Raw genomic sequence first — 13,697 nt, 5'->3', positions numbered from 1 at the left:
AACTGAGGAGACTCAATCTCCTGTTTTTTTTCATTTTTTAAATTTTATTAAGCAATTACAAAACACAGTTTACAAAAAAACAGTTAACATTTACAGCTGTATACAACAGCAATTTTACAAGAGAGGAGCAGCAAAGCCAGGCCCCAAATCCTACCATTCAACCAGTTTCCAGGGAAATGAGGACAAACCCCAAATCCCAGTTTCAAGCATGACAAGACAGCGACAATGACATTTGTACATGAGACAATCCTGTTACATAAAAACAGTGCAGACAATACAGACCCAGCAAGCCCCCGTCCCTCCCCCCTCCGACCACTCTAAGGCAGCCCGCCCCTACACACCTTCCAGGTCTCTGTCTGCACTGACACCTTTCGACCACCTCTAGGGCAGCCCACCCTGGTACCTGCCTGGGGTGACTGTGTTGAGGTTGGCTACCAGCCTTCTGGCTCTTGGTTTGACCCTACGTTCCATTGGGCTCTCACCCACACCGATGCGCCATCCGGCCAGTGGGCTATCCTGGCAAACCTTCTGGCCACCTCTAGAACAGCCCGTCCCCTTCCATGGGACGACAGCGTGCAGGGTAGCCCACAAGCCTTCCGGATCTCAGCCCGCCCCTACGCGCCTTCTTACTCTTGGCTGCTCTGACACACCTTCTGACCACCTGTAGGAAAGCCCATTACGATTACCCCTTCTTGGGACGACAGTGCTCAGAACGGCCTACCCACCATCTCGCTCTCAGAGCGGCTGGCATCAGGGTGGTCTACCCACACTCCGGCTTTCGGGACAGCCTACCAACCTTCACGTTCACAGGATGGCCTACCCACCCTCCGGCTCTCTGGGTGACAGCTTTCAGGATGACCTCCCAGCTCACAGTAAGGCCTACCAGACCCACAGACACACAAGACAGTGCAGGTGATAGACCCAACAAACAACATGATACAATTAATTACCAAAAACAGAGTCCTTTCTGGTACACATTCCAAATATAGAGTCTTCAAAATATAGAGTCCATTCCCAGTAACAGAGTCCATTCCAGTTTACAACATGCCTTGTCAGAAATGCGGAGTCCACTCCCAAAGGCAGTAAATGCACACCCCATAAATGTTCAGTCTCCATGGAGTCCTGACCCAGCCTTGGAAAACCAGGCCCACTCACAGGAACAGTACATTGTACAGGTGCAGTTAACTCAAAGGGGTTTGAATCAACGAGGTAAAAACAATGACTGCAGATGCTGGAAACCAGATTCTGGATCAGTGGTACTGGAAGAGCACAGCAGTTCAGACAGCATCCAACGAGCAGCGAAATCCACGTTTCGGGCAAAAGCCCTTCATCAGGAATAAAGGCAGTGAGCCTGAAGCGTGGAGAGATAAGCTAGAGGAGTGTGGGGGTGGGGATAGAGTAGCATAGAGTACAGGGGTTTGGTCCACTCCTGAAAGAAAGGTCTTTCCCAAACTCCAGGATACAGAAAGTGCTCACCACCCAGCACACACAGGTGTTCAATCTTCAGAGGCCCAGTCCCAGGGCTAAGCCTCCCCACCAGGAACAGCTCCTCTGGTAAAATGTATGTCTTCCACAAGGGCTCAGTCCAAACACCAAAAGCAGTGAAGACATACAAAAAAAACTAAGAAAACTAGAGAGAAAGTGAGGGCTGCAGATGCTGGAGATCAGAGCTGAAAATGTGTTGCTGGAAAAGCGCAGCAGGTCAGGCAGCATCCAAGGAACAGGAGAATCAACGTTTCGGGCATAAGCCCTTCTTCAGGAAGGGCTTATGCCCGAAACGTCGTTTCTCCTGTTGCTTGGATGCTGCCTGACCTGCTGCGCTTTTCCAGCAACACATTTTCAGCTAAGAAAACTAGAGGCCAAGGGCTAAGCCCTAGTACGATAAAATCCACATTGTCCTTTCCTTAAAAGTAAAAAGAGAAAAGAGTAACACACAGGCTGTAACCAGGCACTGAAACAACAACCCCCTAATGAGAACTGAGTCACACCTGAAATACATTGTGTACATCAGGCAGTTTAGAAATCAGTCCTCACGAATGCGAGTTGCTAAATAATTCTGCCAGTTCAGGAATCAGGTTTCCCCCCTCCAAAAGAAAGGGAAGCAGAAACTAACAGTAACATACTGACTGTGGCCCAGCCAGCACAGAGTCAGTCCCCTAAATTGAGAAGAACTCTGAATCTCCTGTTTATATTTTTTATTAGAAAATTACCAAACAGTTTTCAATAAAAAAACAGTTAACATTGACAGCTGTACACAACAGCAATTTTACAAGGAGAGCAGCAGCAAAGCCAGGCCCCAAATCCTACCGTTCAACCAGTTTACAGAGAGATGAGGACAAACGTCAAATCCCAGTTTCAGATTTGGAAAGACAGCGACAATGACATTTGTACATGAGACAATACTGTTAGATACAAAAGTGCAGACAATACAGACCCAGCAAGCCCCCATGTCCCGTCACTCCCACTGTCCGGCCACTCTAAGGCAGCCCGCCCCTACGCAACTTCCAACTCTGTCCACCCTATGCTCCTTCCAGTTCTTGGTCTGCCCTAAGACACCTTCCGACCGCCTCTAGAACAGCCCACCACGGTACCTGCCCAGGGTGACAGCGCTGAAGACAGCTACCTGCCTTCTGGCTCTCGGTCTGCCCCCACGTACCATTGGGCTCTCACCCACCCTGATGCGCCGTCCGGCCAGTGGGCTATCCTGACAGACCTTCCGGCCACCTCGAGGACAGCCCGTTCCCTTCCATGGGACGACAGCGTGCAGGGCAGCCCACAAGCCTTCCTGATCTCAGCCTGCCCCTACGCGCCTTCTGGTTCTCAGCTGCTCTGACACACGTTCGGCCCACCTCTAGGATAGCCCGTCGCAATTACCCCTTCTCGGGACGACAGCGCTCAGAACGGTCTACCCACCATCTAGCTCTCAGGGTGACTGGCATCAGGGTGGCCTACCCACCCTCCGGCTCTCGGGACAGCCTACCAACCTTCAGGTTCACAGGATGGCCTACCCACCCTCCGGCTCTTGGGGTGACAGCTTTCAGGACGACCCATGAGCCTCCCAGCTGCTGATCCAGATCCAGATCTGGCCTGCCAGATCCAGGGACACGCAAGACAGTGCAGGTGATAGACCCAACAAACCATATGACAGTTAATTACCAACAAACAAAATCCTTTCTAGTATAGAGTCCATTAGCACAGACATTTTTCTTCAAAATGTAGAGTCAATTCCCAGGAACAGTGTCCACTCCAGTATACGAGGTACGTTGTCGGAAATAGAGTCCACACCAAACTGCAGAGTCCGTTGCTAAAAACAGAGTCCGCAACCAAGGGCAGAGTCCACTCCCGAAGGGCAGCAAATACACAGCTCACAGCACACAGGTATGCAGTCTCCATGGAGCCCTGGCACAGCCTTGGAGAACCAGGCCCACTCACAGGAACATAGTACAGGTGCAATTAACATTGGTTTAATCCACTCCTGAAGGCAAGATCTTCGTCCAAACTCCAGGATACAGCAAGTGCTCACCTCCCAGCACACACACACAGGTGTTCAATCTTCAGAGGCCCAGTCCCAGGGCTAGGCCTCCCCACAGGAACTGCTCCTCTGGTAAAATGTATGTTGTCCACAAGGGCTCAGTCCAAACACCAATAAAAAAGTGAGGACACATACAAAAAAACAAAGAAAATAGAGTCCAAGGGCTAAGCCCTACCACAAAATTAACATTTTCTCTTTTTACTTTTTGGTAAAAGGACAAAGAGTAACACAGGCTGTCACCAGCCAGTGAAACAACAATCCCCTAATGAGAACTGAGCTACACCAGAAACACATTGTGTGCATCAGGAGTTTAACAATCAGTCCTCATTAAAAGGGATACCAGTTAACAAACTGGCTAAATAATTCAGCCAGGTCAGGAATCAGGTTTCCACTCCAGAAAAAATAGGAGCAGAAGCTAACTGCAACAGTAACACACTGACTGTAGCACCAGCCAGCAGAGTCAGTCCCCTAAGTTGAGAATACCTCTGAATCTCCTGTTTATTTTATTTTATTAAACAAAATACAAAACAATTTATAAAATACAGTTAACATTTACAGCTGTCTACAACAGCAATTTTACAAGGGAGAGGAGCAGCAAAGCTAGGCCCCAAACCCTACGGTTCAACCAATTTACAGGGAATTGAGGACAAAGCACAAATCCCAGTTTCAAATATAAAAAGACAGCAACAATGACCTTTATACATAAGACAATCCAGTTACATTAAAAAAGTGTAGACAATACAGACCCAGCAAGCCCCTGTCCCTCCCGCCTTCTGGCCACTCTAAGGCAGCCCACCGCTACACGCCTTCCGGTTCTCAATCCACCCCAAGCGCCTTCCAGTTCTTGGTCAGCCCTGACACACCTTTTGACCACCTCTAGAATAGCCCGTCCCATTCCCTGGGATGACAGCGTGTAGGGTAGCCCACAAGCCTTCCGGATCTCAGCCCACCCCTACACACCTTCTGGCTCTCGGCTGCTCTGACACCTTTCGACCACCTCTAGGACAGCCCATCCCGATTACCCCTTCTCGGAATGACAGCGCTCAGAACGGCCGACCCACCATCTGGCTCTCAGGGTGACTGGCATCAGGGTGGTCTACCCACACCTCGGCTTTCGGGACAGCCTACCAACCTTCAGGTTCACAGGATGGCCTACGACCCTCCGGCTCTCGGGGTGACAGCTTTCAGGACGACCTATGAGCCTCTCAGCTCACAGTAAGGCCTGCCAGACCCAGGGACACGCATGGCAGTGCAGGTGATAGACACAGGAAACACAATATAGTTAAATTACCAGAAAACAGAGTCCTTTCTGGTACACAGTCCAAATCTATACAGTCTTCAAAATGTAGAATCCATTTCCAGGAAGAGTCCACTCTAGTATACGATGTACGTTGTCGGAAATAGAATCCGCTCCAAACTGCAGAGTCCGTTGCTAAAAACAGAGTTCGCAACCAAGGGCAGTGTCCACTCCTGAAGGGCATCAAATGCACACCCCACAGCACACAAGTGTTCAGTCTCCATGGAGTCCTGGCCCAGCCTTGGAGAGCCAGGCCCACTCGTAGGAACAGTACATTGTACAGATGCAGTTAACTCTCAGGGGTTTGGTCCACTCCTGAAGAAAAGGTCTTCTCCCAAACTCCAGGATACAGCAAGTGCTCACCTCCCAGCACACACACAGGTGTTCAATCTTCAGAGGCATAGTCCCACGGTTAGGCCTCCCCACAGGAACAGCTCCTCTGGTAAAATGTCAGTCTTCCACAGGGCTCAGTCAAAACACCAATAAAAAGTGAAGACACATACAAAAAAAAAGAAAACTACAGACCAAGGGCTAAGCCCTACCATGAAATTAATATTGTCCTTTTCTCAGAAAGAGAAAGGAGAGAAAAGAGTAACGCACAGGCTGTAACCAGCCAGTGAAACAACAATCTTTGAGGAGAAAGTGAAGTCTGCAGATGCTGGAGATCAGAGCTGAAAATGTGTTGCTGGAAAAGAGCAGCAGGTCAGGCAGCATCCAGGGAACAGGAAAATCGACGTTTCGGGCAAATGTCCTTCTTCATGCTGCCTGACCTGCTGCGCTTTTCCAGCAACACATTTTCAGCAGTGAAACAACAAACCCTTGAATGAGAACTGAGTTGCACCTGTAATACATTATGTGCGTCAGGAGTTTAACAATCAGTCCTCACTAAAAGGAATGCCAGTTAACAAACTGACTAACTAACTCAGCCAGTTCAAGAATCAGGTTTCCCCCTCCAAAAAAAGAGAAGCAGAAACTAACAGTAACATACTGACTGTAGCACCAGCAAGCACAGAGTCAGTCCCCTAAGTTCAGAATACCTCTGAATCTCCTGTTTATTTATTTTTTCTCTTTTTTTATTTTATTTTTTTCTTTTTTTCTCTTTTTTCTTTTTTTTATTTATTGAAAGGAAACACCCGAGTGGCCAGTGAGAATCTCCTGTTTATTTTTTTTCATCAAAGGGCAATGCTGTGTGATCAAACAATCTCCTGTTTATATTTTTTTTCCTGTTTATAATATTTTATTAAGCAAATTACAAAACAGTTTACAAGAAACAGTTAACATTTACAGCTGTATACAACAGCAATTTTACAAGGGAGAGGAGCAGCAAAGCCAGGCCCCAAATCCTACTGTTCAACCAGTTTCCAGGGAGAGGAGGACAAACTTCAAATCCCAGTTTCACATATAAAAGACAGTGACAATGACATTTGTACATAAGTTACATAAACGGTGCATACAATACAGACCCAGCAAGCCCCCATCCCTCCCACCTTCCAGCCACTCTAAGGCAACCCACCCTTACACACCTTTCGACCACCTCTGGGACAGCCCACCCCAGTACCCGCCCAGGGTGACAGTGGTCAGGATGGCCCACCCACCTTCCGGCTTCACTAACCACCCTCAGCACCTTCCGACCACCTCTGGGACAGCCCGCCCCGGTACCTGCCTGGGGTGACAGCGCTGAGGACGGCTACCCGCCTTCTGGCTCTCTGTCTGCCCCTATGTACCATTGGGCTATCTCCTGTTTATATCTGTCAGCCAGGGCTCTCTGATTGGGCCAGGTTAACAGCCCCAATCAGGGAACTCATATTCTATGAGGTTGCTGATCTTGTTACAATCACAACACCGTCCATAAAGGACATCAGTGAACTTTATGGCTTTTTTCAACAATTGGCAAAGGATTCTAGTTATCATGAGACTCTAAAATCTAGATTTTTATTGAATCCAAATTGCACCCTCTGTCGTAGAAGGACTCGAACCCACACCTAGATCTCTGGATTAAGAACTTCGTGTCAAAAACACGAGGCCATTGTCTCCTTGCAGGGGCCAATCACACTTCCTCTTAGCTCTCCTGGACCATGACACCAGCATTGAACAATAGGCCATTGTGTGAAGGTCCATCACTGATATCAAATCCTCTGGAGATCAGGCCTTCACTGCCTCTGACCTCAGAGTCTTCAACCTTCTATCCACTTCCCAAAGTGAAAATGGAGGAGCTGGTCATCAATTCCAGGAAGTGGACTGGAGGATATGTATCTGTCTGTATCAATGGTGCTGAGGTGGAGGTCGTCAAGAGCTTCAAGATCCTAAGAAGTAAGCATCACCAATGATACATCCAACTGATCCATCCATGTTGATGCATCAGACAATAAAACACACCAACACCTCTACTTCCTCATGAGGCTCAGGAAATTAAGCAAACCAACAATGAAACTTAACAATTTTTATTGATGTATCATAAAAAGCATCTTCTCCTGATGCTTCACCGCATTGTATGGCAACAGCTCTTCCCGAGACCGCAAGTAATTACAGAGAGTTGTGAACACAGCCCAGTCCATCACACAAACCAGCCTCTCATCCATTAACCCGATGTGGCCTCTATATTGGGGAGACAGGCCGCCTACTTGCGGAACGTTTCAGGGAATACCTCTGGGACACCAGGACCAACCAACCCAACCACCCCGTGGCTCAACACTTCAACTCCCCCTCCCACTCCACCAAGGACATGCAGGTCCTTGGACTCCTCCAACGTCAGACCATAGCAACACGACGGCTGGAGGAAGAGCACCTCATCTTCCGCCTAGGAACCCTCCAACCACAAGGGATGAACTCAGATTTCTCCAGTTTCCTCATTTTCCCTCCCCCCACCTTATCTCAGTCCCAACCCTCTGACCCAGCACCGCCTTCTTGACCTGCAATCTTCTTCCTGACCTCTCCACCCCCATCCCCACTCCGGCCTATCACCCTCACCTTAACCTCCTTCCACCTATCGCATTCCCAACGCCCCTCCCCAAGTCCCTCCTCCCTACCTTTTATTTTAGCCTGAAGATTCCTCATTCCTGAAGAAGGGCTTATGCCCGAAATGTCAATTCTCCTGATCCTTGGATGCTGCCTGACCTGCTGCGCTTTTCCAGCAACACATTTTCAGCTCTGAAACCCAGCATCTGCAGTCCTCACTTTCTCCTAGAATCATAGAATCCCTACCATGTGGAAACAGGCCATTTGGCACAACAAGTCCATACCGACACTCTGAAGGGTATCCTGCCAAGACCCATACCCCTACCTTATTACTCTACATGCACGCCTGACTAATGCACCTAACCTACACACCCCTGAACACAATGAGCAATTTTGCATGGCCAGTTCACCAAACCTGCACATCTTTGGACTGTGGGAGGAAACCGGAGCACCCAAAGGAAACCCACAAAGACACAGAGAGAATGTGCAAAATCCACACAGTGTTTGAAAGGGACTAGAGAGATATGGGCCAAATGTTGGGAAATGGGACTAGGTTAGGTGAGGATATCTGGTCGGCATGTACGAGTTGGACCGAGGGGTCTGTTTCTGAGCTGTGCAGCTAGCAACTCTCTGACTCTATCTCGTTCAGTCATGTCCTTCAAGAAGGGGATCTGTTGTCATTGCCCAAGCTGGCCTGTAGGTGGCTCACCAATAGTAATATGGTTCACACCCCTCTGGAAGGACAAACCAAGCCACTCAGCTCAAGGGCAATTTATCGTCTAATGATGAATGTTGGCATTGCCAGCAATGCCCACATACCAGACACCATCAAAACAAAGCTGAAAATGTGTTACTGGAAAAGCGCAGCAGGTCAGGCAGCATCCAAGGAGCACTTCCGCCCCCAGTGACATCACTCACCTGCACAACGACCATGCCGCCCCCACGCCGATCTCCGTCCGCACGCCTAACCCCGTCCTCACGCCGAACCCCACCCCCGCCCCGATCTCCGTCCCCACCCCGATTCCCTCCCCCATGCCTAACGCTGCCCCCACTCCCAGCTCCAGCCCCATACTAGGTCTTATCTCCCAACCCTGCCATATTTTCACCATCCCTCCAGACCTCCTCCTCTCTGAGGATGAAAGATCAGTCCTCAGCAGAGGCCTCACCTTCATTCCCCTAGGCTCCCAGATTAACGAGTTCAACACACGGCGTGACATCGAACAATTCTTCCGCCGCCTTCACCTCCGCGCCTACTTCTTCAACCAAGATTCTCGCCTTTCCTCTGACGACCCCTTCTCCCGCCTCCAACACACCCCATCCACCTGGACACCCCGTGCTGGTCTCTTACCCGCCCTCGATCTATTCATAGTCAACTGCCGTTGCGACATTAACTGCCTCAACCTCTCCACTCCTCTCACCCTTGGAATGTGCAGCCTTCCATTCCCTCCGTTCCAACCTCAACCTCGCTATCAAACTGGCAGACAAGGGAGGCGCGGTAGTCGTTTGGTGCACCGACCTTTACACCGCTGAGGCTAAACGCCAGCTCACGGACACCTCCTCCTACTCCCTTGACTATGACCCCACCTCCCACCACCAAACCATCATCTCCCAGACCAGCCATAAACTCATCACCTCAGGGGATCGCCCATCCACCGCCTCCAACCTCATAGTCCCACAACACCGCACCGCCCGTTTCTACCTCCTGCCCAAAATCCACGAACCTGACTGCCCCGGTCGATCCATTGTCTCAGCCTGCTCCTGCCCCTCTGAACTCTCGATATGATCCTGTCCCCCTTTAGTGCACGAACTCCTCACCTGCATTCGGGACACCACCCACGCCCTCCATCTCCCCCATGATTTACGCTTTCCAGGTCCCCAACGCCTTATCTTCACCATGGACATCCAGTCCCTGTACACCTCCATCCTCCATCACAAAGGACTCAAAGCCCTCCGCTTCTTCCTTTCCCGCCGTACCAACCAGTACCCTTCCACTGACACCCTCCTTCGACTGACTGAACTGGTCCTCACCCTGAACAACTTCTCTTTCCAATCCTCGCACTTCCTCCAAATGAAAGGAGTAGCCATGGGCACCCGCATGGGCCCCAGCTATGCCTGCCTCTTCGTAGGATATGTGGAACAGTCCATCTTCCGCAACTACACTGGCCCCACTCCCCCACCTTTTCCTCCACTACATCGATGACTGTATCGGCGCTGCCTCGTGCTCCCACGAGGAGGTTGAACAGTTCATCCACTTCACCAACACCTTCCAGCCCGACCTCAAATTCACCTGGACAGTCTCAGATTCCTCCCTCCCCTTCCTCGACCTTTCTATTTCTATCTCAGGCGACCGAATCAACACGGACATCTACTACAAACCGACCGACTCCCACAGCTACCTGGACTACACCTCCTCCCACCCTGCCCCCTGTAAAAACGCCATCCCATTCTCCCAGTTCCTTCGTCTCCGCCGCATCTGCTCCCAGGAGGACTAGTTCCAAAAACATACAACTCAGATGGCCTCCTTCTTCAAGGACCGCAATTTCCCCCCCGACGTGGTCGACGATGCCCTCCACCGCATCTCCTCCACTTCCCGCTCCTCCGCCCTTGAGCCCCACCCCTCCAACCGCCATGAGGACAGAACCCCACTGGTCCTCACCTCCCACCCCACCAATCTCCATGTACAGCGCATCATCCGCTGTCATTTCTGCCACCTCCAAACGGACCCCACCACCAAGGATATATTTCCCTCCCCTCCCCTATTAGCATTCCGTAAAGACCACTCCCTCCATGACTCCCTCGTCAGATCCACACCCCCCACCAACCCAACCTCCACTCGCGGCACCTTCCTCTGCAACCACAGGAGGTGCAAGACTTGCGCCCACATCTCCCCCCTCACCTCCCTCCAAGGCCCCAAAGGAAACTTCCATATCCGCCACAGATTCACCTGCACCTCCACACACATCATCTATTGCATCCTCTGCACCCGATGTGGCCTCCTCTACATTGGGGAGACAGGCCGCCTACTTGCAGAGCATTTCAGAGAACACCTCTGTGACACCCGGACCAACCAACCCAACCACCCTGTGGCTCAACACTTCAACTCCCCCTCCCACTCCACCAAGGATATGCAGGTCTTTGGACTCCTCCATCGCCAGACCACAACAACACGACGGTTGGAGGAAGAGCGCCTCATCTTCCGCCTAGGAACCCTCCAACCACAAGGGATGAACTCGGATTTCACCAGTTTCCTCATTTCCCCTCCCCCCACCTTGTCTCAGTCAAATCCATCGAACTCAGCACCGCCTTCCTAACCTGCAATCTTCTTCCTGACCTCTCCGCCCCCACCTCAGTCTGACCTATCACCCTCACCTTGACCTCTTTCCACCTATCGCATTTCCGACACCCCTCCCCCAAGTCCCTCCTCCCTACCTTTTATCTTAGCCTGCTGTACAAACTTTCCTCATTCCTGAAGAAGGGCTTATGCCCGAAACGTCGATTCTCCTGTTCCCTGGATGCTGCCTGACCTGCTGCACTTTTCCAGCAACACATTTTCAGCTCTATATCATTTTTGCCCTAACATCGTCATATAATTATGGAATGGTTACAGCACAGGAGGAGGCCATTTGACCTTCTGGATCCAATCTAGCCCTTTGCAAGGATGATTTAGCTCAACTCACTCCTCCATATATTTCCACAACACTGCAAAGCACAACCCAAACCCAGTTGCTTATCTAATTCTTTTGAAAGTGGGCAAGGACCTTTTTTCCACCTACATTTCAGGCAACTAATCCTCTTTTTACTGCTTTTATCTTTCTGTCACAGTGAACCTGGTAGCCATCCTGATCTTGTCGCGTGGAAAGTGTGGTCTCTCTAAATGCATCACATGTTACCTGGTGGCCATGGCTACAGCAGATCTGATGGTTGTGGTCTGTAATGTCATATTGCATCGGATTGCCATTCTTTATTGGTTAAAGTCTTTCCTGCTCTACACTCCTGTGTGCAAGTTCATTCTCTTCCTGGCTCCGACTGCAATAGACTGCTCTGTTTGGTTAACTGTCGCTTTTACATTTGACCGGTTTGTCGCAATTTGCTGTGAAAAGCTGAAAACAAAATATTGTAAGGGTAAAATTGCAGTTGGGGTTATAGTGATTGTGAATGTACTGTTCTGTTTGAAGAATATTCCCTGGGCTTTTACATATGTTCATTATTTCACAATTAACAGTATTCCAATGGGTTGCTTTACATCATTAAGCTTTTATATGTTACCCACATGGATAGCATTTTCTTGGATTGAACAGCTGTTAACTCCATTGCTTCCCGTCCTTTTAATTTTATTGTTTAATTCTCTCACTGTCAGACGTATTTTAGTGGCTAGTCAGGTCCGAAAGAGACTCAGGGACCACAGCAGCGTTGAAAATGTTCAGGACCCTGAGATGAAGAGCCGGCAAAGATCCATCATTTTACTTTTTACTATATCCAGCAGTTTTATCCTGCTCTGGATGACAGCAGTCACACATTTTATATTCTACCGAATTACAAACATCTTTAAACGGAGATCTTCATTTAACTCTTTCCAAAGTTTCCAAGAAGCAGGAAATATGCTTCAGCTTCTGAGTTCTTGTACCAATACAGTCATTTACATAGTGACCCAGAGGAAGTTCAGAAGTGAGCTGCTGACTGTCCTCTGCTATCCCTTCATTCTAATTGATAAATCAATTGAATCAAACAGAGGTAAATCTGTCCTCCCCAGTAGGAATTAAAGCTGCAGATCACAATGGGACTTCAATGTTCCAAAATGTCAGGACACTGGGAGGAGGGGTGGTACTATTTCCGACACAAAAGTGGATTTTTCCCTATTCCAAATTGATTTAAATTTTTTTTGGTGCTGAATGAATCTGGTCTTGTGAAGCCACTGTCTGTAGGAAAGTGCAGTGGTACCAATACATCTCAGTCATGTCACATTAAGCTGTTTCCAAATGGAAGTTCCTTTGTTGACCTGTGCAAAGTGTGATTTGGACATGCCAGTGTCAGACTGGGATGCACACAGTGTGTGCATGAGGGTTTTTGTGTGTGTGCGAGTGTGTGTGTGCGCACGAGTGTTTTGTGAATGTCTGTGAGAGAGAGTAGATGTGCATGTGTGAGTGTAAAGGGGTCTAATTCTGTGAGAGGGTGCACACAGACATTACCCCTTGAAGGTGAACAGTGATTGGACCCACAATATTTAATCTGCTCTCTCCTCACAGAAGCTACCAGACCTGCTGTGTTTCTGCTACACTTTCTGTTCTTGTGTCTTTTAAAGTGTATTTGCTGTCACTGGTAAGTTGTTAAAGTCTCACTAGAGTATAGAATGATTGAGTCATAGAGATGTACAACGCAGAAACAGACCCTTCGGTCCACCTCGCCCATGCTGACCAGATATCCTAAATAAATCTCGTGCCTTTTGCAGTATTTGACTTATATCCCTCTAAACCCTTCCTAGTCATATAGCCATCCTTTAGATGTTGTAACTGTATCAGCCTTCACTACTTCCTCTGGCAGCTCATTCCATACACACACCACCCTCTGTGTGAATAAGTAGCCCCGAGTTCCCTTTTAAATATTTCCCCCTCTAGTTTTGCACTCTATCATCCCAGGGAAAAGACCTTGTCTATTTACCTTATCCATATCCCTCCTGATTTTATAAACCTCCAGATGGTCACCCCTTTCTAGTTATGCTGAATCTGCTAGTTTCAAGCAGAGTTAAATTTTGCATGGAAACCCGTAATTTCAATTTTGCAATTGTTTGTCACTTATTTGAAAAGTTAATTAAATGAACTAAAGAAGTCTGAAATATCATGAAATTCAAAAAAATTGTACTGAGGAGTGAGCATGGATTTCAAAGTGACGATCTTGTTTAGCTGTATGTTTTGAAGA

The 13,697-nt window shown here is 48.9% G+C and overlaps 1 protein-coding gene across 1 annotated transcript; it reads left to right on the top strand.

The window, feature by feature from the left end:
- The first annotated feature begins 7,033 nt into the window (after positions 1-7,033).
- On the top strand, positions 7,034-12,544 carry LOC148136425 (uncharacterized). The gene is made up of 2 exons (XM_087983190.1): positions 7,034-7,139; positions 11,607-12,544. The coding sequence occupies exons 1-2, from the start codon at positions 7,034-7,036 to the stop codon at positions 12,542-12,544; spliced, it is 1,044 nt and encodes a 347-aa protein (XP_087839316.1).
- The last annotated feature ends 1,153 nt before the right edge of the window (positions 12,545-13,697 follow it).

The sequence above is a fragment of the Chiloscyllium plagiosum genome, unplaced genomic scaffold (genome assembly GCF_037043375.1).
Source record: "Chiloscyllium plagiosum isolate Xiang-an unplaced genomic scaffold, Cpla_swu_hap1 HiC_scaffold_45, whole genome shotgun sequence".
Taxonomy (NCBI): Eukaryota; Metazoa; Chordata; class Chondrichthyes; order Orectolobiformes; family Hemiscylliidae; genus Chiloscyllium; species Chiloscyllium plagiosum.
Note: the sequence above shows the minus strand (reverse complement) of the source record. Positions and strands in the feature narration are given on the sequence as shown.

Bases quoted from the DNA above. Each gene is read 5' to 3' on its own strand.
- LOC148136425 (XM_087983190.1), top strand. From the start codon at position 7,034: ATGGAGGAGCTGGTCATCAATTCCAGGAAGTGGACTGGAGGATATGTA. The intron at 7,140-11,606 runs GTAAGCATCACC...TTTCTGTCACAG, and splicing joins GAGCTTCAAGATCCTAAGAA to TGAACCTGGTAGCCATCCTG.